General features: G+C 38.8%; 1 protein-coding gene across 6 annotated transcripts in view; it reads left to right on the top strand.

The window, feature by feature from the left end:
* The window catches only part of USP6NL (USP6 N-terminal like), a 227,002-nt gene that overhangs the window by 68,456 nt on the left and 133,736 nt on the right, over positions 1 to 24,810 (top strand). For 2 of the 6 annotated variants that reach the window (XM_088802337.1, XM_019738244.3), the window contains exons 1-2: positions 7,593 to 7,731; positions 24,076 to 24,162. In XM_088802337.1, the coding sequence (XP_088658463.1) occupies positions 24,159 to 24,162 (4 nt within the window). In that variant the 5' untranslated portion in view covers positions 7,593 to 7,731; positions 24,076 to 24,158. Of the gene's footprint in view, positions 1 to 7,592; positions 7,732 to 7,762; positions 7,901 to 11,055; positions 11,076 to 24,075; positions 24,163 to 24,810 lie in introns of those variants that run through there. The other 4 variants (XM_074324987.2, XM_074324988.2, XM_019738245.3 and 1 more) reach the window with 3 other exon arrangements.

Raw genomic sequence — 24,810 nt, 5'->3', positions numbered from 1 at the left:
CTTTTTCGATACTTCACGTAGACTACTACCTTTATATTTTGAGGACTTATTTTATATTCACCTTTAACTTAGTTTGAATTAGTTACATTTAATCAAATTGAGATTTAGGACATACTCTAAATTTCACAGTAATGCTTTGGGTAAGTTAATATCTCCAGATAGCTAATCTCATAGAATTACCATATGATCCCACAATTCACTCCTAAGTATGTATCCAAATTAACTGAAAAACAGGTACTGAAACGAATACATGTACGCAAGTGTCCATAGCAGCAGTATTCACAATAGCCGAAAGGTGGAGACAACCCAAAAATCCATCAATGATTGTGGTCTATCCTTATAATGAAGCATTATTCTGCCATAAAAAAGCACACAGCATTGTCCATGCTGCAACATGGAAGAACCTCAAAAACATTACGCTAAGTGAAAGAAGACAGACACAAAGCTTGTGTATTGTGTGCTCGATTGATATGAAACACCCAGAACACGCATATCCTTAGGGTCAGAAAGCAGACTAGTGTTTGCTGGGGCTGGGGAGAGAGGAAGTGGAGAGGAACTGCTTACGGGAAGAGGAGATTCTTTTTTGGGGTGACGAAATGTTTTGGAAATACATAGAGGTGGTGATTGTACAACACTGTGAATGCACAAAATGCTACTGAAATGTCTACTTTAAAATGGTTAATTTTATGTTTTGTGAATTTCATCTCAACAAAAATCTCTAATATGAATGAGCCAGTAGGAGCAAAACACTGACATGCATTTCATATTCAGCTACCAAGTAGCTTTCAAGATTGAATTAGTAAACACTGTGACTCTCAGCTAAACTTTCAAAATTGATATGGCAGAAAGCAGTGTTACCTATAGTGTAGGATGTGTTTTAACGATGGTAGGTAAGATGGGCCAGGCTTTAAATAACACTGCCTCACATAGTGAGAAATTCAATTTCTTTTAGGAGGCTTTAGTCACCTTTTAATCCTTGTGAATGTACCAGTGAGAGAGCACATCTCAATTTGCGCTAGGATGTTTGCTGTTAGTGTGTCTAACACCTCTGACACACACAAATCTCCTTTTTCAACAAACAGAGAGCAGACTTCAGGCTCAGAATTCTCTGGGGGCAACGTTATGCAAGTGGTTTTAATATCGTTGTTGTATTTTCAGCGTGTTCATTTTTACTTTTATTTTCCGTTTATGTTACGTGACACCTGCTTTCCACTTCAGTGATTTGCATTATGCTTTAGATAGTGATGCAAAATTTCCTATTTAAATTGATTTAAGTAAACATGTGACTCAATGTCAACTTAAAGAAAAACGATAAGTAGATAATATAAATGGATTGGGGCAAAAGTAGAACTCACATGATTACATAGGACAGAATAGCATAAAGAAACACACTCAAGAAGGGAAGGATGAGGACCTAATCCTCAGCGCCTGCAGCTGTGTGCTTGTCACGGATCCCCTCTATGCTGCAGTTCCTGCCTGCTTCACAGAGCTGCTACAGCAAGTGTTTTATACATGGAAATTATATTACTGAATTATTTGTGTTGGGTATTGCAGGGGCTGCATTCCCAGAGTCCCTTGCCACACATTCTGATAAGGTGTGAACAGCACAGGGAGCATGTCCTTCTTCCTCCAGCAGCAGCAGCTGACACGAGGGTTTGACAGATGTAATGTTTTGCAGTGAAGCTGGACTCCAAAGAGCGCCCCTGACGGTCACAGCTTCTAAGCTGCAAGGCAGCTGTGACATGGGCAGTGATTTGCTGCCCTTTCCTGCAATTTCTGATTGTGGGGGTGGCTGCTTCCTGACATCAGGCCCTCAGCTGATGTGGAAGAACCTGAAAGTTAGTGGCGGCCCCTTCTCAACCTTCACCCATCCACCCCTTCCAAAGACTTCGTACACATCTAGGTCTCTGTATTAAGTATCTTTCTGCTGGTAATACCTCAGTACTTCCTTTTTCTTCACTGATTCCTGAGATATTATCAGATTTAGTGGATTTATAAAAAATTTACATTTAACAATAATAATAATGCAGTAAGAGTTAATACTTGTGGAGTGTTTACTAGGTACTAGTCATTGGGCTAAGCATTTTGCACGCATAATCTCTTTAGTTCTCTTAAAAACCCTGTGAAGTGGTTTCTATCAGTATTCTCATATTGCGGAGGAGGAAACTGAGACAAAGTGTTCCCCAGGTCTCAGAGGGGGCAGGCAGTGGAGTGCAGATTTGAACTCAGGCTGTCTGAATCCAGAATGTTCAGTGGCTCCCTACCATATTGCCCTTCCCCTTACACAAAAAGTTTACTTCAGATCTCCAAAAAAGTCTACTTCAGGTCTGAAACCAGAAGTGTTGTGGAATGCAGAAGTTTCGACTTTTCGAAGGGAGACACAGCACATACGTATGAGTACATCTCATGTTACTTGTGGGGCAGTGTAAGTGGGATCTGAGACAGGACCTTGTAATCAAACGAGCTGAGTTTTCGTATTTAATAAGATAAAAGACCAGAAAGAGCCATGTGCTACCACGTGAGTTTAGGTGTCAAACTTAGGAAAACAACTTTTGGTTTCCAGAGCTTTGTGGATTTCAAAATTCCAGTCTAAGAATTATGGACCTGTGATTTTCATGAAGTATTAGCCAATAGAAAAGAGAAGCTGAACAGATTTTAAAAATGCTTTTTTTCATCTCTTGGCTGTTTAGTCTGACAACTTGTGACCACTCCTTTCCTGTTTTAGCCAAAGCATGTGGGCAAGGATTTACTTCTTATCGGTTAAAGTCGAATATAATTGCAAGTATATTTACTTTGCAGACACCAGAAGGTTAAGGTCGTCATGTTGTTTCACAATGCCTGGCATATTGCTCCACCTCAAAGGAAAGAACCAGACAAAATCAGCAACTTAGTAGTGAAAAACATGCCCTGGAGTACCTTAGGGTCTGTTACAGTTCATCTTGTTCTTCTCTCACTTGACCCGCTTACACAGCATTTCTGTTCATATTGATAAGTCATTTAGTTATTAGCTAAAATATAGCTAACTACAGCTTTAGCATTTTATTTTTAATCATCTTATTCCAGGCATGTGTAGGCGGGTCACAAACCACCCTAAACTCAGTGGCTTAAAACAATTTATTATTGCTCTTGTGGTTCCATGGATTGACTAGGCTCACTTGAGATGTCCTCAAATGAGGTTTGTCATGGGGTCACACAGTTGGGACTCAAGGCATCTCATGGCTCTGATGTGCTGGGCGTCCAAAATGGCTCACCCGCACGGCTGGCAGTTGATCCTGGCTGTTGGCCTGGGGGTTCAGCAAAGGTCCACTCAGACCAACTCTATATGGCCTTTCCATGTGGCTTGGACGTCTTTTACCACGGTGACCGAGTCCTGGGAGGGGTAAGTGCTCCAGAGATCCAGGCGGAAGCTGTAAGACTTCTTATGATCTAGCCTTAGAAATTACTTAGCGTCACTTTCACCCTATTCTTTAGGTCAAAAGTGAGTCACAGTGCCAGTCCAGATTCAAGAGGATGCTATAAAAGGATGTGACAATTGGAGGCATGGTTCACTGGGGGGCCACACAAATTATGTAGATTTATGTGCACAAGAGTTTAAAAGTTAATTCAAAACTCATCTACACAGAGGCAAAAATTTTATTGCCCTGAAATGGAGACAGAATTGAATTTTGATTTTTTTCAATATCTTATAATACCTTCTAATACGATTTTGGTTGATGAGACAAACAAAATATAAATAAATGTCATAACATCTAGAGGTGGCCAAATGGAGAGGTGAAGTATGGCAACTATATGCTGCGCAGGCGGAACTTCTCAAAAGCTATGAATACATAAGGAGACACTTTTCAAATGATAAGGCATCATTACAGGTTTCTGGCAAAGCATGATACCAATTGTGGTATGCAATTAGGAGCAGGGAGGCTTGTGAGCAAAAAAGCAGAGGAGATAATGAGAGGTAGCCTTTATAGTTGAAAGCCCGTCATTCCTGCTTTTTTTCTTTTCTTTTGAGTCGCAGACCCTTTTGAGTATATTAGAACAGTTAGGAAACTCCCTCAGCCCCCAAGTGGATATTTGTATATCTTTGAACCTTCCTTCATTTTTTCTTCCCTATCATCCTTCCTCCTTCTCTCTTTCCTTTTCCTCATTCCTTCTACAATTACTTATAGAGAGCTGAGTCTGTATCAGATACTGATTTGGACCAAGGGATAAACTAGGCAAGAAGACAGATAAGTTCTCCAATCTCGTGGCATATCCATTCTTAGGATAAGGAGACAGAAAAAGGGTACACCAACAAATAAACCAGACAGCCTCAGATAGTTCTAAGTCACAAACTGTATACAGCATCTTGCATACAATTTTATGTGGTTCATATTCCTTCCATGGACTCATCTTCCTTGCTTTGCAATCAATAACCTCTCTTTTAAGCCGAAGGATAGCTTTTTAGTATGAGCAGCATGGACGTAGCTGTTGGTCATCCATTGCTTTCTCACTTATACTGAGTACACAGATATTGACTATTTTTTTCTTTTTCCAACTATGAAGAACAATTATGTATAGTGTCATTGCGTCTGACTTTCCTAAACGATGGAAGAGCGTTGGTTCCTTATGAAATTTGAGGAAGTACAGCTGCTGGCGAGGATGAAAATGTGCCCTGCATGGCTTTCCACAGCTTTACTTAAAAAAATTCCCTCCCTTAGGAAACTATCTGCTTACCCCTCTTAAAAAAATTAAGTGTATCAAATAGCCACGGATTCACATTTCGAAGTCTCAATTTACAGGCGACTCTAAAGACCTACCCTTTCATCCATATCTGAAGATGAGAGTGAAAGATGGATGGTTTGCTTTGGAGAATTTTTTCCTCTATGTCCTGTGTTCTTATGTTTTCACCACAAATTGTACTTTTGGCCTTAGTTATTATGGCATCCTGTGGGGGCATTTAAACATATACTTATACTTTTGGCAACATTTTAAGTTATGTTCATTAAGGTAACATGCAAATATCCATCTATCTTATTCCATTGTAATGTGTGAGTTGTAGTTCTAAGCCTTTGGTGTTTGTGAAATATTTTAATTGGTAACACAAACTGTTACTCTATATGTCTTTTCACTTTTTTGGTGCTTTATTGATATCAGGTTTTTACGCTTTCTTCTGTTTAAGGGTATTTTAATATCTGGCATTTCACGTTGCAGTTAATATAACCATGGAGTGAATATAACCTATATATGATTATTTAGGGGTTGGTACAATAGGCCCCTCTGGGTCAAGTCCCCTTGTTTCTATAGGTAAATTTTTTCGTGGAACATAGCCACACTCATTCTTGTCATATATATTGTTTATGGCTGCTCTCATGTTTACTATCTTCCCCCTTTAAGAAAGTTTGCCCATCCCTGATTTAGAGGAAAAATGATTCTGTCTTTATTTCCTTTAAAATCATGGACATAAATTTTAAATTTATTATATGCCATAGATGAGTGAATTTGCATGCCTGTCACTTGTCAAGCACTACCCTGGACATGTGGTAGTAAGCAAGAAAGATAAAAATCTGTGTTTATAGTTTAACAATACCTCTAAGAAGCTTAATAATAAAAATTATGGCAAGCCCCTGAAGTTATACCTTAGAACAAATACAGGTTTTACATTGAGGTGACACGACTCAGTGGTGACACTTTGACTTGGGGAAAAATGTGGGGATTTCTGAACTTTAATAATGTTATAGCGTCAGAGTGCTATTACTGAACCATGAAACTGAGTCAGTGGGGTCCATAATTAAGTCTAAAATTAAGTTTTAAAAAATTACCCATGTAATTTATGGGAGAACATAGCTGAAATTTCCACTTTATTTTGCCAAATAAGCTTGTGGCCATGGTCGTTCATCCAAATCCCCATGAACTCATTTGACTGGTGACTTGGCGTTCTTGTTTATGATGTTTGCAGCCATGTCCCTTGAGTAACGTGTCATGTGTGTCTCTGTGGTTCCCAAGGTCTCCTTAAATGAAGAGCGCTCAACCACAAACACGGCAATTTAATTCAATGACCATTAATTGAGGGCCTACCATTCATTGCAAAGCAGTCTTCAGGTCCAGTGGGGGCTACAAAGCTGTGGGTGGGGGCTTCTGCCTTTCAGAAGTTCAGAATACCCCCATCTGGGTGATCGCTCATCAGAGCATTCAGTAACTTTTGGGAGGAGTGTTTCGGTGTTGAAAAAGTTTCCAGTGTCCTGCCAACTCCTGATCTGTTTTTACCCTAATTCATATATCAAAACGATTTATGGCATTTTTGGATCAGGATCATAAAAATAAACACCAGTCTTCACAAATCTGGTTTAAATGAATGAAGGCCGAAAGGGAAGTTTAAAATTGTATTTCTTAGAGTGTACAATACAAATAAGACCATAACACTTGTGAGCTTGAAGAAGCCTTAGAGACCATCTCAGACGTAATCTTATGCACATTTATTAAAGTTTGCATCGCATCTTTAAGGTGTGACCCTCCTCCCATCCCTTCTCTCCCATATTGTACACAGCACCGTTTCTTGGTGTCAGTTTTCACCAGCTGGAAAAGAGAGATAATAACAACCATGCAGAGTTGCCAGCTTTAGTAATTCTAGTTCCTGGAATCAAGGACAGGAAGCCTTTTGGTTATTTGCACACCCTAACTCTTCTAGCTTCTATTGAATAAATCATTTAACTGTCAGCTAATTACAGTTTTGGAAAGTTTACATCATTCATCTTTTTATGGCACCTCTTAATGGAAGGCCCTGGAGATGAAAACTCTTGACAATTTCCATGATGTAAAAATGGAAAGCTGACCTAGAGAAAGATGGGACAAAAGACGAACATTTGAGAAGTTTTAAGCTGAGATGGGAGCTTACACAGTAGCCTATATAAAGCAGATGAAGTTCCTGAAAAATGACAGAAATATGAGTGTTGTCAGAAGGAATGCCGTTTTATGGGAAGAGTGATTATTTTGCACTTTCTCACCACCAAGCATGTGCTTGTTTCAGGCAACAGCCCTATGAGGCAGGTACTGTTATTATGCCACTGTACAGATGAAGAAACTGAGGCACAGAGTGTCCCAGGTCTGACAGCTGGTAATCAGTTGTGCCAGAAATGAAACACGAGGCAATCTGGCTGCAGAGACCACGCTTTGGGCCACTGTTGACCTCATCCCTGGTCCCAGCCATCCCTTGACCTGTCCGTCGGACACCAGCTTACGCCGGTCGTTTTCGTGCAGTGGCTCCAAGGTCTCCAGTCCGCCCAGGCCCTCCCTCCCTGGGCGTCGGGGGGTCAGAGGTGCCTTTTCTTGCAGAGGAAGCGGGGAACCGCGCCCGCACCCCGCAGCCCTGGACGCGCGCCCCTGCGGGCGGCGGGAACGCGGGAGCAGCGCGCACGTGCCGCTGGGAAGGGGCGCCCGGGCGCGCCAAGATGGCGGCGGCCGCGGCCGCAGCGGCGACGGTTGGCGGTGGCCCGTGAGGCGGGCGGGGCTGGCGGCGCAGAGGCGGGGTCCCGGGCGAGCCGCCCTGGGAGGCGGGGGGCCGTTTCCATAGCAGCGGCAGGAGGTGTCGCTCCGGGGAACTTCCTGGTTCCCGGGCTCGGCTTCGCCGGGATCCTCTTGGAAGGGAAACAATGGGGCGGAGGGCACTGCAGTAGCCGCCGTCGCGCCGGGACCTGCTCGGCCGCCGGGACTCCCCGCTCTGCCCCCTTCCACAGCCTCCGCAGACAGGACCGTCCGGAGGTAACTTCATTTCCTCCTGTCCCACCGCCAGTGGCCGGCCCGCGGCGGCGTCTCCCTGGGTTTCCTCCGGGGCAGGGACTCCGACTTGGCCCCAGGGAGCCGGACGCCGCCATTCCCGGACCTGGGGGAGGTGGACGGAGCTGCGGCTGCCCCGTCAGCCTTCGCCTGGGTAGGCTCCGGAAACGGGTCCCCGTCCTGTCCCCACTCTGGAACCTTGATTGTGGGGTTCTGTGGGTGTGATTGGCAGGTTGGCGGGCGCCGGCCGGGGGGCGCTGGGGGCGTGCGGGGAGGGGGCTCGTAGACGGGGCCGCAGTCCGCCAGATCCTGGGGGAGGCTAGACCCGCCGCCTCCCCTCCCCCCGGCAAGTTGCGTCCCCGGGAGACGTGTCTCCCTTGCAAGTTTCACTTGCGTCCTCCGGAGTCCAAGTGGGCAGGACTGAGGCAAACTTGGTGCTTTTCAATTACTGCCTTCGTGCGGCGGAACCGAGGCAAGGGGAGGATGGGGTGAGCAAGGGACTGGGAGCGCCTGGAAATCTGTGCATCTTTGCAAAGTTTGCAGAATAGTTCGGAGCCAACAGCCGTGTGATGGTGCGGCGCATTAATGCCTGGGAATGGTTACTCGCAGGTATTTTAATGCCGGAAAATGTGAGGAGTCTATGAATCCATGGGTGGACATTTCTGTAAATTGAAGATTAAACTCTCCCCGCTTCTCTCCTCCACCCCCATTCTAATCCACAGATGCTTTGTAGTCCGTAGACTTCAACATGAGTTAAATGAGTCCCTTACGGGACTCGGAAAGATTTTTCATTTGGGGCAATACCCAGCATTGGAAATAATGTGACACAAGTGGAAAAAAAATGGGGACACGATCTTAATATTTTGCTTTCTGGAAGAAAATGATTTCAACCCTAAATTCATCGACAAAGAATTAAGTCTTTGGGATAGATATTTAATATTTTATAACTCAGAAAAGTTGGACACAACTTTTGAGATCACCCTGGCCAACTCCCTCATAAATTGACTCTCTGGGAAGTTCTGTTAGAACTAGAAGCAAGTCAGGGTACTTTTTTCTTTTGTGAAGTCACATTAAGAATTAAACTAGTCAGCATCAAGTGAACAGTGGTTTATTTGCTTTTATTTCTCACTCCATCAGACCCTAAAATTAAGAAAAATACTTCTGAGTTTGCTGTTCTTTTATAATAAAGTTTGTAAAGTCGAATTTATTACTTAAGATGGATGCTGACCCTATGTTGTATCTACATAGGCAATTGAAATACGTCTAATTAAAAAAGAAAAATTTACTGATAAAAGTAGGAATTAATTTTTAAAGAAAACCATAGTCTTGATTGCAAGTACAGGTATCCTGAGTTAACAGAAATTCCTTTGCTAGAATTGAGTTGTCACAAAGGCATTCAAAGAAGCATCCTTTGCCAAACATTAAGAATTTGGGCCCTGAGTGGAGTTTGGTGTTGGTGCCTACCTACTGTTTTTAGTGAGACTGTCATTCTTTCTTGTACTTGCTTTTGGTAAGGATAGCCCAGTCCAGTTTTCACAGGGTTTTGAAATGAATGAGCTTCTAGTGAGGGCAGCTGCCATTGGTTAAACAAGCCAGTGAGGAGAAGTGACGGCTTTGACACCGTCTGTTAATGGACTGGTCACCCTTAGCATTATTGGGAACCCAGACAACTTCCTGGCATGCAGATCCAATCTGGGCCTCCGGTGCCCAGCAGAGGTTGCCCTGGTCAGTCTTTGCCACCAGTGCTCATCTTTCTCAAGTTACTGTTACATTTTGTAGCCGGTGAAAATGGGTGAAAAAGAGGCCAGCAAATTCAAGCTAGTGGCAAATTGAAAACAAGCAAAATTAACACTGGTTACAAAGTGCTAGGAATGCAAAGGCAGCTTGAAGTTGGCAAAAGCCTTAGTAACAATACTAAAACTTTGGGAATTGCTAGAAAGAGACAAGTGATTACATTTTGTGCTTTATGTGTGCAATTTCCCTTTAACCATTCTTGTTTTCTTTTAGTGCAATGATATTGTTACAAACAATACTCAGACCATGTATTAACAGAAAGTTACAGTTTTTCCCTTTAGTGTGATTTTTGGAAGGTGTATTGCATTCTTAGATGTGATATACTTGTATTTAGAGGTTCATTTTTTTCCCCTTTAAACAGTGTTTCAGTTTTTACAGTGGAAGTCAATACAAAGATAATATTAATTTGAAAGAATTCTGACTTACAGCACACTTCATTGTAGTACAGGGGGATTAGAGCATGGGAATTAGTCATAGACACTGGATTCTCAACGGGTTGGTGCCGTTTCCAGGCTATATCATTTCATGCAAGTAACTTACATTTTTAAAGCTTCTTTCTTTGTAAAATTGGGGGAATCAAACATTCATGTTTGTTTATTCAACAAGTATTTCTTGAGTGCCTTTTCTGTACCACAGGACCTTATGTTAGGTGCCCCGTTTTCAACAACAGGGGGTGTGAGTGAGTCTTTTGAGATAAAGTACAGGGAGCTCTGAAACCTACAACTAGGGGCCCGAGGGAACATGATTTGGACATGGCAGGGCAAGCTTCCCTAAGGAAGTGACTTGTAAGACCTGAAGGATGAAGAGGAGATGGTAGGTGGACAGGGGAGGTGGGTGGGTGGGTGGGTGGGGCACAGAGGATGAGAGAAGAGTGTGTACATAGTCCTCCAAGAGGCTGTTGTGAAGGTTAGGTAGGAATGAGTGTGCGTATTAGTGCCCTACATAGCATGGAAGCAACCACTGTAAGTTGTGTAGAGAAGGCTCTTGGCACCACGCTCTAATCATCTGCACTGAGAGCTCAGTCTTGTTACACAGGCGTTATTGAAAGGGAGTCAGTGTGTCTGACTAACCACCCGAGACCTGGAAATGACTCTCTGCACACCTTGGTGTCTACTGTTGTAACGTTGGCACCATTACTTTAGTTTCTGTATCTGTGAAACTGGCATTCAATGTTAAATGAAAGGTCCTTTAATTTCTTTACAGAGATACTATATGATATCACTATAGTATTTTGATTTTGATGGCACTTTCCCTTGGAATAGCTTAGAGTACTGTATTTAAAATAGCTACTCACAAAGTGGTAGTACCGATCCACCCTAAAATAAAATAAAAAAAGTTAAGTGGCAGGTGGTTTCATTTGCTTCTAGGAAGATCAAGAGTGACTGGACTTTCATGTCTTGTTTGCTTAAGTGTTTTTGGCTCTACAGAGATTATTTAATTATTCTCTGATAGAAGAGCACATTGCTCCTATTCCTGCTGACGTGAGTGAAGGAAAAGTTATAATTTTATCCTGGAATTTTCCTTTTGCTGAATTGGTAAGTGAATTAAAAAATATTACAGTAATGTTTTTCATGAAATAAGTGAAAAGATATCTTTTTAAGCTTCTTACTTTATTAATTTCAGTTAGTAATGTTATATAGATCAGTAATGGCGAATTAATATTTTACTATGGAAATACTCCATTATTTATAAGCCAGTTGGCTCTCCGGGCTTTTTGTCCCAGTTTCTTTTCGTTTGGATGTTGGATATTTTAATGCTCATTAGCATATCTGTGGTAAGATAAGAAAAGATAAGGTGAAATAAGATTTTGAAAAGTCAGTCACAATGGAAAAAATTGAATAGATGAGGAGATTGAAATTTATGAAGGCTAGGTATGTGTGTGTGGGCTAGATCTGTGTATTTTGCCAATGCCTATTATAAAAATTAATGAATTGGCACACAATAACTCTATTGACATTAATCTTTAAAAAATAAAAAAATCCAATTGTTTTCACCTGTTTCACGTTCTTTTTTTCTCTTCCTAGTTTTGTTTTGAATTGATTTTTTTATAAAAATAATTATTCCATTTCCTCCTTTTTATTAGTTTGGGATTATACATTCCCTTACTATTCTTTTAGTGTTTGCCTAAGAAATTCTAATGTGTTTTCTCAACTTATCAAAGTGTAATATTAATTGAGACTCTCACTCTTTCCCCCCATAATGCAAGGGCTTTAAAAACAGTAAAGTCAACTTCTTTCCTTTACCTATTTCATTGTTATCATGTTTTTAAATGGATATATACATGCATGTATATATCTTTTAAACCCCAAAGATATTTTTCTGTTGTTTTATGCTTTTATTATTCAGTTAGACTTACTGCATTTTCTTTCATTCCTTCTTGCATTACTGACCTTCCATTTGGAATAATGTTCCTTCTGCCCTTTAGTATTTTCTTTAAAGTGGATCTAGTATTGATAAATTTTCAAATTTTTTGTTTGAGAATGTTTTTATTTCATCTACATTCTTGAAAAATACTTTTTGCTCGATATGGAATTCTAGATTGGAGATACATACACAATACATATGAGTATATTTATATGTTAGTTTTTGAGGGAGAGATTATTCTGTAATATTTGGTTTTGTTTCTATTGAGAAGTCAGTTGGCATTTATAACTTTTTTGTTGATAATTTGTTCCTTTGTCAGGATGTTTTAAAGATTCTGTTTTTGAATTTCAAATGATTTACTCTCTTTTTTTTCTTTTCTTGCTTGGAGTATCCCTTTTGATGCTGTGATTTGATGTATTTTAGTAGTTTTGTATAGTTTTCATCCATCATCTCTTCAAATATGCTTCTTCCCCTTTCTCTTGCTTAATCTTTGTGGAATATCAATTATACACGATGCTGGATCTCACCAAATCCTCTATGTAATTCACTTGTCTTTTGTGTTTTCCATTATTTGGTTTCTTTTTTGTTCTTGACATTTTCTTTTGGCCTATTCTCCAGTTTACTAAACTCATTCTCATTGCTATCTAATCTGCTCTTAAATATATTCTCTGGGTTCTCAATTTTGGTTATTGTACTTTTCATTCTGAAGGTTCAATTTGATTCTGTTTAAAATTTGCTGTGCCACTTTTATAGTTTCTAATACCCTATCAAAATTTTAAATCTTTGCACATACCTCTTTGGACAGAATAAGCATATAAACTCTATCCCAGAGTTCTACAGGTTTTTTCCTGTAGTCTGTTATTTCTCAAGGAGTCTCATCTCCTTGTGTATCTGCTTATCTGTGATTGTGTACTGTTCATTGTATATGAAAAAGTATTTCTAGAAGTAATTACAGATTTAGGTAAGGATTTTTCCTTTGCTTTTGCCAGGAATTTAGGATTGCCTTTATCAAATTGAGATTTTTTTAGAGAGTCTATGCAAGGGCTGGTTTAGTTTGCTTCTGGGCTGTCCCTTCTTTTGGGATTCAGCTGTTTGAGGTCTTATTCCAAAGCAGGGGATGGCTCCCTTGGTGACCTTGTACTCTGATGTTTTGTCTTCTCAGCCTGCAAGGCTGCCTAAGTGCAGTTTAGCCTCTCAGGCACTTTTATTTTATTTTTTTTATTGGTTAATTTTTTTTAAATTAGTTTCAGGTGTACAAAACAATGTAATAGACATTTACACCCCTCACAAAGTAATACCCCCTGCCCCCTGCCAATCTCTACCCCTCTGCCATCGTTGTCAGGCACCTCTTTTGATTATTTTGATTAGGCAGACATTTCCAGGAGTAAAGAAGCCCCACAGTGCCACGCTCCCCATTCTGGATTCCGGTTACCTCTTGGACTATGGCTGATAATTCCTCATTATCCTGTTAGCCCTTTGGTACCCCCACCCCTTTTTAAATTAAGGGGATATATATGGCACTAATCTTAAATGTGTACCTTGAAGAATTTTTACAAATGTAATTAAGTGTATAATCATACCTAGTTCAATATATAAGACATTTTTGTCACCCCAGAAGGCTCTGTCACACTCCTTCCCAATCAAAACTACCTTGCTCCCCTGCCTCAGGTAACAATTACTTAGTTTTCTATCACCATAGATTAGCTTTGCATTTCCTAGTTTTTCATCAAAATGGTATAGAATATGTACTGGCTTGTGTCTGGCTTCATTCAACATTGAATGAAATGTGTCAGTGAGATTCAACTGCATTGTTACATGTAGCAGTAGTGTTTCTTTTTCATTGTACCATACTTGTTCTATTACTGTGGCACCTAAGAAATTGCCTCAAATCTCAGTGACTTCAATGATAACAACATTTATTTTCCTCAAATCTGCATTTTGGGTAATGCTTGTCTCCTCTTCATTTAGGGGTTTCAAGTAGGGCTGCTTGAAGGCTGGGCCTAGTATTGTTTGAAGCTTTGCTTGCTTGTCTGGTGGCTGATGACAGAACACCTAAATGTGGCCTGAGTGTGTTCACAACATGGTGGCTGGGTTCCAAGGGCAAGTGTCCCACCCACAGGGGGTGAGGAGGGGGGTGGAGAGCGTGTGAGCCAGACAGACGCTATATTGCTTCTTAGGACTTGGCTTGAAGCTTATGCAATATTCTACTGAAGTCTATTCTTTGAGGCAGTTATGAGCCTACCCAGGTTTAAAGAGATGGGAAACAGACTCTGCCTCCTGTTGGGGAAAGGCAAGATTCTGGAAGATCATGTGAGACTGGAAATCATGCAGTGGTTGGTATTGGAAATCTCAAACTGCATAGCTTTAGCCTAATATATGACTATATCATGATTTATTTATCCATTCTGCTCTTAATAGACATTTGGATAATTTCCAGTTTGGGGCTATTGTAATAAAGCTGCTATGAACATTCTTATACATGTATTTTGCTGAATATATGCATTCCCTGCTTCTGGATATATCCCTAGGAATGAAATTATTGAGTAATAGGTGGAATTTGAATAGCTGTATCTATATATCTATATCTGTATATCTGTATAGCTCTGTCTATCTCTGGATCTATACAAAGTCTGACAATTAAGTTTGTGAACTTGTTGCAATGATGTTGCTACCTTATTTTGATATCAGAGGGATTATTCATTATGAATTTGTACCCATTGGACAAACAGTTAACCAAGTTTACTATTTGGAAGTGCTGAAAACACTGCATGAAAACGTTAGCCGACCTGAACTTTTCACCAACAATTCATGGCTCTTGCATCACGACAATTCACCAGCTCACACAGCACTGTCTGTGAGGGAGTTTTAGCCAGGAAACAAATAACTGTATTGGAACATCCTCCCTGCTCACCTGATCTGGCCCCCAGTGACTTCTTCCTTTACTGGAATATAAAGGAAATATTGAAAGGAAGACATTTTGGTGACATTCAGGACGTCAAGGGTAATGTGATGACAGCTCTGATGGCCATTCCAGAAAAAGAGTTCCAAAATTGCTTTGAAGGGTGGACTAGGCACTGGCGTCAGTGTCATAGCTTCCCAAGGGGAGTACTTCGAAGGTGACCATAGTGATATTCAGCAGTGAGATAGATATGTAGCACTTTTTCTAGGATGAGTTTGCGAACTTACTTTTCAGACGTACATATCTATCTATATGTCTATCTTTCTAGCTTTAGTAGTAACTATCAAAGTTTTCAGAAGTGGTGTACCAATTTATACCCTCTGATATTTTTAATGATTTAAAAACATACTTAATATATATTTTTTGTATAGTTTTTATTTTTTTAATTTTTTTTAACTTTTATTGTTTTCAAGCAAGAGGGTTGATCATAATACCTGGTCTAGATTTGTTGGGAATGAGGTCCCTCATCTTGTCTTTTATGCAACTTCATGTATTTGTATTACTTTCCCAGCTCTATGCTTACTTACTGGAACACGGACTGGGTAGAAGAGTCTGATTGTGAAGTAATAGACTAATTTGTACAGCAGCGTTTTAGAATAGATATTCAAATTAGTGCTGACAGTCATTACTATTAGCAGACTATCTACATTAATTGCTGGAGAGAAAATTGTTTTTAGAAGTTGCTTTCGGGGGATATTGAGCCCCATCCCTTATCAGTTTATATCACAGTTTGTTTTTGATCCAACATTTTACTATCAGTTCGAATTGTAAACTCATTCATCAGGCTTTCTTTGGAAATACGAGTATTTTTCTATTATAAAAGGTTTTCCTCCAAAGTTAATGATTTGCTGTCACTGAAGGTTGCCGAAAGAATGTCATCTAGGTTCTCCCGTCAAGAGTTACTTTTTATTATTTCACTGTTAATTGTTATTTTGATCTTTTTCCAAGTGTCATTTGAATCTAAACCAATATTTTAGACTAATTTGTTTCAGTTCACACCTGGTTTACTGCAATAATTTAATTGAGTTATCTTGCTTATGATGCTAAGGACTCTTTCTTAGTTACCCATTGAGTTAAAATTAGTTTTTAGGTTATAAATCTTACAATGCTAGACAGAGAACTTAAAAATTATGTTTCAACTGTTTTATATAATAAGAGAAAAAATGGATCGGTACTAATACATGTATCAAATATGTAAGATATTTAGCATACCAAAGCATTTTTCCCATGACAATCTTGAGGGGTAGGCAGGGTGGAAATTTTAACTCTTGTTTTACAGATAAAGAGGTCGAGGCTCAAAAGTCCAGGGAGCGGGTTAGTGACGGCACTTTATCATCTGTATCTGGGACCCCTACATGTTGAGGTTTTCTGGCAAGGCCCAGAGTCTGCCATCAGCTTGCTGAATCCCAATTGTATTGATATCCTGTGTGAATTCTCCTCTCCTTAACTGTAATATGTATATTTTTTGCCCATAAATTTCCTCATTTTCATTCAGTACAGGGCCTTTGCATGAGCTGCAGCCCTTGACTCCCATCTCATTCCAGTTTCTTTTAGTATTTTGTTCCCAAATATTTCTGTTAGTGTAGGATGGCTGGGACCAGGTGTCTCAAACCCCTTAGAAGTTTTTGCATCATTGTCTGGCTGAATTAGCACTTACCGAATGGACGGATGGATGCATTCTTGTGTTTAGAATTAGGTCTAAATTCCGTGATGAGAGGGCCTGGGATCAGGTCTGCTTTCCTTTCTAGTCCTCCTGGTGTCTGCTCTCGTGCTTATTATTATAGTTGGCAGCCGGGAATTCTGAACTGTCTTTTAAAAGAATGCCAGTCTCCTGAAAACCAGAGACTGCATCCTTCATTTTAGCTTTCATTGGTAGAGGACAGGCATTATGTTCCGTCAGCTCCGGCAGGATGTATCAAGTGCATTGGGCAAATACAGCACGTAAACCAGTCATAAGCCACTTTCGAAGGGCCTTGCCTCTGTGAGCTGGATAAGGAAGCTTTGGAAAGGACATTTGTTTCCTAAATACCTACAAGTTGACTTGTTGACCAGTGTAAAGCTACTACAATTTGGTAAGTCCTGAAAACCTAACTTAAATTCTACCTGTAGAAGGGGAAATTAGACCTCATTCTTATCTGATGCTTCATTAACATTCATGTGTCAACAAACTGAGGAAACCGAAAGACTCCTTATTTTGCCCATTTCACTATCTGATCTTATTAGCAGGAAGTACTTTGTTGATTTAGTGACTAGGATAAACAAACCTCCTTTAGCTCTAGCAACGGTAGGTTTGCTTCACTTCTCTTGGGTGAGGAAAATACTTACAGCTGTGGGAATTTAGCATTGTGTTTCAGGGGGTATCAATTGCAGAAAGACCACTTTTTATAAAAAGGCCAATAATTGAGAAAGTACAGTGGTGAGACCTTCCGTGGCAATGAATAATGACTTCGATAGAAACTAAAGTTATTTCTTTATCTGGAGTGAGACTACATTACATTACCTGGGAATCTGCCCTTACGTATATATTTGAACTAATGAACTGTGAATCTGAATTAAGAAACGAAGGTACTAGAATTACCATGATTTAAGTTCCATGGGGATAGGGTCTTTGTTTTGTTCATGGCTGTGTCTGCAGAGTCTAGAACACTGCCTGGTTCATAGTAGCTGCTCAATAAATATCATACATTTTTATATTATCAGTCTTTTAAGTTTAAAAACTGAATACTAATCATTTAAGTATTGGTTTATAAGCCTTTTGGGAAATACGTTTAAATTGGTTGAGGCATCATTTCTGATTATATAAAGCACATTGCAGAGTATTCATTCGTCGTTACATTTCGAGACATTTTAAAATGATGCGTGATAGTCTGTTACATATAAATTAACAATTGATTTAGTCAGTCCCTCACTATTGGATATTTTAGTTGTTTATAACTTTTTTACTATTACAAATAATGCTTCAGTGAAGGAATTTTTCTTAAGCTTTTTCTTAGGATGGCAGTTCAACAAATAGCAATTTAGCAAAACAGGATCTAGGAATTTCTACTAAAAAAGGGACTTGGATTACACAGCCGTGAAGGTGAGATCAGAAATTTCCATGATCAGACAGCTGAGATCAGACAGCACAAACGGTACAACTCTGTGGGTCGGCAGCTGCTTCCACATGTGGATAATGTATAATCATCGGTCTTTTCACAGAAAAGCTCTGTTGCAATGTGTAGTGGAATTGGCTATCACTTGTATTTGTCTTTTACTTTTAAAGAATAAATGAGTCTCTACAACTGTTTCTTCCTCTTAATTATGGCTTAAAGATTAAAAATGCATTTAACTCCTTTATACATGTGGTGACATATGTTACTTTTATTTATAATCATTTCATTTCTGATTTTTGTTGGAAAATTTTTGCTTTTTCGTATTAAAATATAAAATGTTACATTTATACAAAAGCCTATATGTACTATGTGTCACATAGGGTCTGATGTAAGGATATCTGTACTAACCCCTCCCTCAGCTTAAGTGATCGGACTTGGATCACATCTCCCTCCTACTGTTCTCCATCTTACGACTGTCCTGAGGAAACCATCAGCCTGAACTCTGGGGTCTAGTATTTTCTTGCTTTTCTTTATGGTTACATTACATATGTATATGTCCCTAAACAACATATTGTTAATTTGACCTATTTTGGTACTTTGTATAAATGATATCATTTTGTGTGTGTACAAATTTAACGAGTAACATTAAAACTCACGAATTTAATTTGCATTTAAAGGGAATATCTTACCCTCTACATTAATCATCTTTTGCTGTAGTAATGCCATGTAACAAACCACTGCTAAATTTCAGTGGTGTACCATGACGAACATTGAATTCTAGCTCACAAGTTTGGCGGTCTCTGCTGGGGTTGGCCGGGGTTGGCTGCAAGCTGTGGGTTGGGTTCAGTTATGCGCCAGGACCAGCGGCTTCCTGGGGTGCAGTGCAGGAGCACAAGACGTCGCGGACAGACAGACACAACGCTGTAATGAAAGCCTCCAGGTAGAACTGTGCAGGGTCGCTTTGCCCGCACTGAAGCCAGCACATATGGCGAGGTCCCCTCCTTTGAGGTCGGGAGTATACTCCTCCCCCAGGGAAGAACCAAGGCCAGTGAGTGAAGGGAGACAGAAACAAGAGGGCGTGTTTGCCGGTCTTCCTCCTGAGAAACAGCGTGAGAAACTTGGGACATATTCATTCCTATTACCTCCCTCTACATGGCACGCTGGTTTTGTTCAGTGTTTTAGTATTTTTGGTAACTCTTGATTTAGAAATTATACCTCTAATATTTGTTTGAATTTACTCATATTTACAATTTTCTTTTCTCACCGTTCTTTTTTGTATTTTACACCGTCCTTTTTCGCATCACTTTCTGTCTTTGTGCACTATAGTTTTAGAAGCATCCTTAGTGAAAATCTGTTTACAATATATTCCCTCAGTTTGTTTCTGAAATTTTCTTTATTTTGCCTTTTTCTAGAAAAAATACTTTAGCTAAATTGAGTACTTAATTATAGCTTAATGGTTAATTTAGCACTTTGAAGATGCTATTCTAGTATCTTCTGGCTTTTATTGCAGTTGCTAAATCAGCTGTCAAGTCTAATTGTTTCTTTGTAGCAATCTGCCTTTTGTTTCGGTTGCTTTTAAGTTTTAAGAACTCTTCGTCATTTACTAGTTTCAGTTTGATGTCTGTAGGTGTGAATTTCTTTTTATTTATGCTTCTTGGAATTTGCTGAACTTGAATCTGTACATTAGTATTTTTCATCAATTTTGGAACATTCTCAGCTATTCTTTTTTGTATATTGTCTCTGCCTCATTCTTTATGTTCTCCTTATAAAACTAATTAGATATACATATTAGGTGTTTTAATCTACTTTTAATGTTTCTTAATCTTCCTTATATTTTTATCTGTCTTTGTTGCATTCTGGATAATTTCAGAGATATCTTCTGGTTCTTTAATTCTCTCTTTAACATTATCTAGTTTGCTGAAATTGTCCATTGGAGTTTAATTTTAGTTATCTTAGTTTTCACTTGATTCTTTTTCAAATCTTTGTTGCCTTTGTCCATATTTTCCATTTCATATTGTATTTTGAAACATAGTGTTTTTCCCTTTTTTTAAAAAAAAAAGTGATTTATCTACGTATTTCTGTTGGATCTTACTTATTATGCATAGTTTTAAATTTTGAGCTCATTTTTGTTGTAACTTAATCTGGAAATTCTTATGAGACCTGAGTTAAGACTGCTTTCTCCCAGATGGGATTTGCAATTGAAGACACTGTCAACCCAGGGCCACTTTATGTGTAGTTTTGAAGTTTTTCACAACATGCAAGTAGTTTTGATTTGAACTTGAAGCCTGTGTGAAGGATGGTTTGGTTACAGATTACCAGGGAACACTCCCTTTCCCCTCCCAAAACACAAATAAACCTAGACTCAGGGGAATTTTCCTTAGTCTCCCTTTGGTGTATTTCCCCCCCCCCCCACAGTTTATTTTTATTGAAGATCTAATCCTTCAGGTGCCAGGCTTTATGTGCTTTATCTGTAGTCTGACTTCCCATCTTATATAACAGCGTGAAGCTCTGGCTTTGTCTCATGCATGACTGTTAACGTAGGAAGCTCTTGCGCATTCTCTAATAGCATTTTCTGTAATAATGGCAATATCCAACAGCCAGTAGCCACATTTGAAATGTGGCTAATGCGACAGAGGAACTTAATTTTAAATTTTACATGATTTTAATTAATTTAAATTTAAATAGCTACATGTGGCTAATGGCTACAGTGTTTACCAGGACTTGGTAATTTAGTTATGGGAGATTGTCGAATGTCTCTGCACAATTGCTGGCAATTGCTGGAATCCTTGCCACCTCACCCTTCTCTCTGCTCCTGTTCATTGTTTTGATCTCTGAGCATTTCTCTTAGTTTTCTGTGAGACTTGCTCTGTATTTAGAAGGATAATTCTTGTATTTTATCAAGCATTTTTAGGTGTCATGTAGCAAGAGGGTTCACAAGCCATTTGAACCTCAGAAACAAAAATCCCTGGTAGCTTTAGTTTTAGTTGGAGAAGTACTTACCGTGAATGATAAAAATTGGAAAGTTCACAGCAGAGTGCTGGAAGTTCTTTTAGTGGAAATTGACCAAGAAGTTAAAAATTATGAGAAACCACTACTTAAATAATTACTTTGTCTTCCTTCTTATTCTACAAAGAATTTAAGGATGCTGAAAGACTGAAATATTAATAAAAATGTCTTGATTCTTTGTAATAAATTTCTGTTACTTTAGGATTCACTTACTGTTTTGGAACCATAGGTAAATTTGATTCTGTTTTTACAATTTGTATTTCTTTTTATTGTGGTAAAATATACATAAGATTTACTATCTTAATCATTTTCCAGTGTACAGGTCAGTGCAGTAAGTACGTTCCCACTGACATCCCCACCCACCTCCAGAACTTTTTTCATCTTCCCAGACTGAAACTCTGCACCCATTAATCACGAGCTCCCCATTCCCCCTCCCAGCCCCTGACAGCCACCCTCCTGCTGTCTGTCCTTATGATTTGACTTCTCCAGGTACACTCCATGTAAGTGGAATCAGAGAGGATTTGTCCTATTGTGACTGGCTTGTTTCACTTAGCATCGTGTCAAGATTACACTTGATTTTTTAAAATTATAATTTGTGATAAGAGTAAAAAAATAGAGATCATATCAGTTGTTAGTGGAGATTGGGGTTCTTTGTGTATATTTTTCCATAGGAGAAGTTACCGTACGATGAAATAAGTTAAAGTTAGTTTGGTCTCCTGAAAGTATCATTAGGAATGTAGAATTATGTGTCCATGGATATATGTTGATACTATATGTTGTGGTTTATAATTCTATTCAAGTTTTAAAGTAATTGAAATTGGGTGTGCTGAATTAGTTCTAGAATAGATTATTTGGTGTTATAAAAACCAGAAATTCTTTTAGTATTTTCATAAGTTTTGACTATCTGAAAGTGGCAGAACTTATTTTTAGGCCATGCTTGGTGGCTGCAGTAAAGAAAAGGATATGGTAGAGCTTGTTTTCCTTTTCACTGGATCCCGAGTCCCCTGTCAGGTGGGTTCGCCTTGGGCTGCTGTAGCTTTTCCGCTGCTACGTACCAAATTTGGCCACAAAGTCGGAGGAGTCACTTGAAAGAACCCATATTACAGTTTATCAGAGAATAACAATCTGAGAATGCGAATAAACAGCAGTGGCTTGAGTTCCTGGAAAATGAGTTTAGAGGCCAGATTTTGTAGAAATACCCCAATGTCTTTTATGTGAAATTGTGCATTTAAGACAAATTACTTTTTCCCTCTTGGATGGTGTGAAAGACAGCAAGTCAGATCTTTCTTCTTCCTCTTTTGTCCAGTGGGAAGGGACAGGAGTGGAGAAAGGGAGAGTGAAAATTCTGTCTTATGAACCACTGAACTGCCTAGTTGCTTAAAAGAATTGATAGACTGTGTGTGAGGAGAGATGGGCGGCTCTACATTTCAAAGCTGTGATTGTCATAAAGAATCCTGAACAAGGGACTTCAGTTATAAGAAATTTAAAAATGTTTCTAAGAATCACTCCATGACATTTTACATTATTTCCAACTCGTGCATTGCTGCATATTTATAAAGTATATTTATCACCTCAGATGGTGAGGTTATAAATCCAGTGTTTTACTATCCTGGTGTTTTTGAGAAAAGTCCCTGCGCAAAGAGACTAGACTGTACAAGTGTACGTGAGCGAACTCATGGGTCGTCTGTGAACATTTAATCTACTTTGTGTCTTCGTAATGGGGGATTGTCTTCCCATGTCATCGCAGCATGCTGGGAAGTCAGCTTGTTCAACCTTGGAGTTTCCTGGGCGGGCAGAGAAACCTAATAGACTCACCATCCAGAAAGTGTGCTTGTAGTGGGAAACTTTGATCATGTATTTTAAAACTAACATGTAGATTACACATTGTTTTTGATTTTTCCATTTAACTTACTTCCTTTGGGATAATTAGCTTATCTGGAGATGAACATCAGTTAATAGCATCTACTGCATAGATAAATAAAAGAGCATGTGGGATGGGGGTCAGGTGATTACATAGCAGTGCTGTGATCACATGCCACTGTTAATTACAGTGTCTGAGCCATGCTGTGCATACAGAAATTTCACTTTGTCTATTACATGATATGAGTAAAGTATATAGATGGGGCAAGCATTGTTTCTTTAAAAAATGATACTGTAACTTTAATCTGTTTCAGAAGCAGAGGTCCTTAGTATTATGATTTAGAAAATAAAGTAACCATCATTTCTTGTGATTGCAAGAAGTAGCTTATCAGTTTGTGAAGGAAGATACACGTAAATTTTGTAGCAAATCTGATTTTAACTGTGGGATTTCATGTATTAGATTTGGGGAGGTATTTATGCATCCATGGTTATATTTAAGTGCAGCATTAATATTTATGCCTCATTTAAAAAATGTATTAATCAAGAGAAGAAGATTTATAATGTAAATCTTAGCAAAGGGTTAGGGTTGTATTTATACTCATACAGGGTAATACTTTGTTATACTCAAGTGAAAAGAACCAAATGTAAAATTTTGTATGTAATATTTATAAAGTATGTTTATAAAATACTTACAAAAAATTCCTTGAAAGGAAACATATAGTGGCATTGTGTTGTGAGAGAATTTTTCTTCTACTTTGCTGCTGGTTTCCATTTTTTTGAAAAAATGGAACCATATTACTTTTATTGTGAGGAAAATGCCCATTAGAGAAAGTCTATAGCAATAACTTTGGTGATCTTTATTTGATGGCTTACATAAATCATTTATCTGCAATCAAAATAAACTTAGCAGGTGTGATGTGCTATATTTACCCTAGGTGGTGTGTTTTCTTTCTATGATTTATTTATTTGGGAATGAAGGGTAGAATACATTTTTAGTAACTGAAGACAAAGGACACCTTAATAAGTTTATACATCTTCTTTACTTTTGAGGTAACTTCTTACAGAAAAAGGAAAATACGAATGGAATCATGATGTTCTAAAGATTGATTGGTAATTTTTTAATATTTAGATGACACTAACCATTCTTTTGGAAATAGAAACATTTTGAACTGAATTATTTTCATTTCCTTTTAGAAAACTTACCTTTACATGCCTTTAGAAAATATGATTTCTTTCTCTTTGTTTTCTGACTAGGACATGTATTCCTCTGAGAAACCTTGGACAGCAGATTTTGGTTTACTATCTGATTGGGACAACATACAGAGACATTTCCAGTCATGAGTAAGTGTCCTTTGTTTCATTTCAGTGGTCTCAGGAGCATTTGCAGTGTTGTACTTAAAAAAAGAAAAAAATTTGTTACTGGACAAATTGGAATTAGTCACTTCATCAGAGACTGGATAATCTGGTTGGTTCAACCCAGTAATGTGCACTTGTGTCTTTAAACAAGGAGATACTTTTTGATGTTTGGTTTATTCTATGAAGTTAGATGTGGGGGGGCGTGTGTGTGTGTGTGTGTGTGTGTGTGTGTGTGTGTGTGTGTATCTGCGTCATTAGCTTCTTGGCTGATTTATAGTTCTGTTATCTAAAATTTTCTATTGACTAGCCATTGGAGCATGACTCATTAAAAATATGAAGGGGGAAAATTGCAGCTGACCATAATTAGCAGAGGTTTTATTGTGTGAAATTTGATCATTGTGTAACATAATATTTAAGCAAAAAAAAAAATTTCTCTTTATCAATGCCTTTGATGGGACAAAGAACCAAATCTATCCTATAGACTTACCAATTTGATATGGATTTTATCTTCTCAGTTGTATATAGGTATAATCTTTTCTGTCATTTCTATCCACTTCTGCTTGCGGAAAGGAGAATTGGATTTTTGTTAACTGTTTACTTTCAGAGAGTGAGGGAACGATTAAGATTTTACTT

The sequence above is a fragment of the Rhinolophus sinicus genome, chromosome 1 (genome assembly GCF_057876585.1).
Source record: "Rhinolophus sinicus isolate RSI-liver-muscle chromosome 1, RSI-T2T, whole genome shotgun sequence".
NCBI lineage: Eukaryota > Metazoa > Chordata > Mammalia > Chiroptera > Rhinolophidae > Rhinolophus > Rhinolophus sinicus.
Note: the sequence above shows the minus strand (reverse complement) of the source record. Positions and strands in the feature narration are given on the sequence as shown.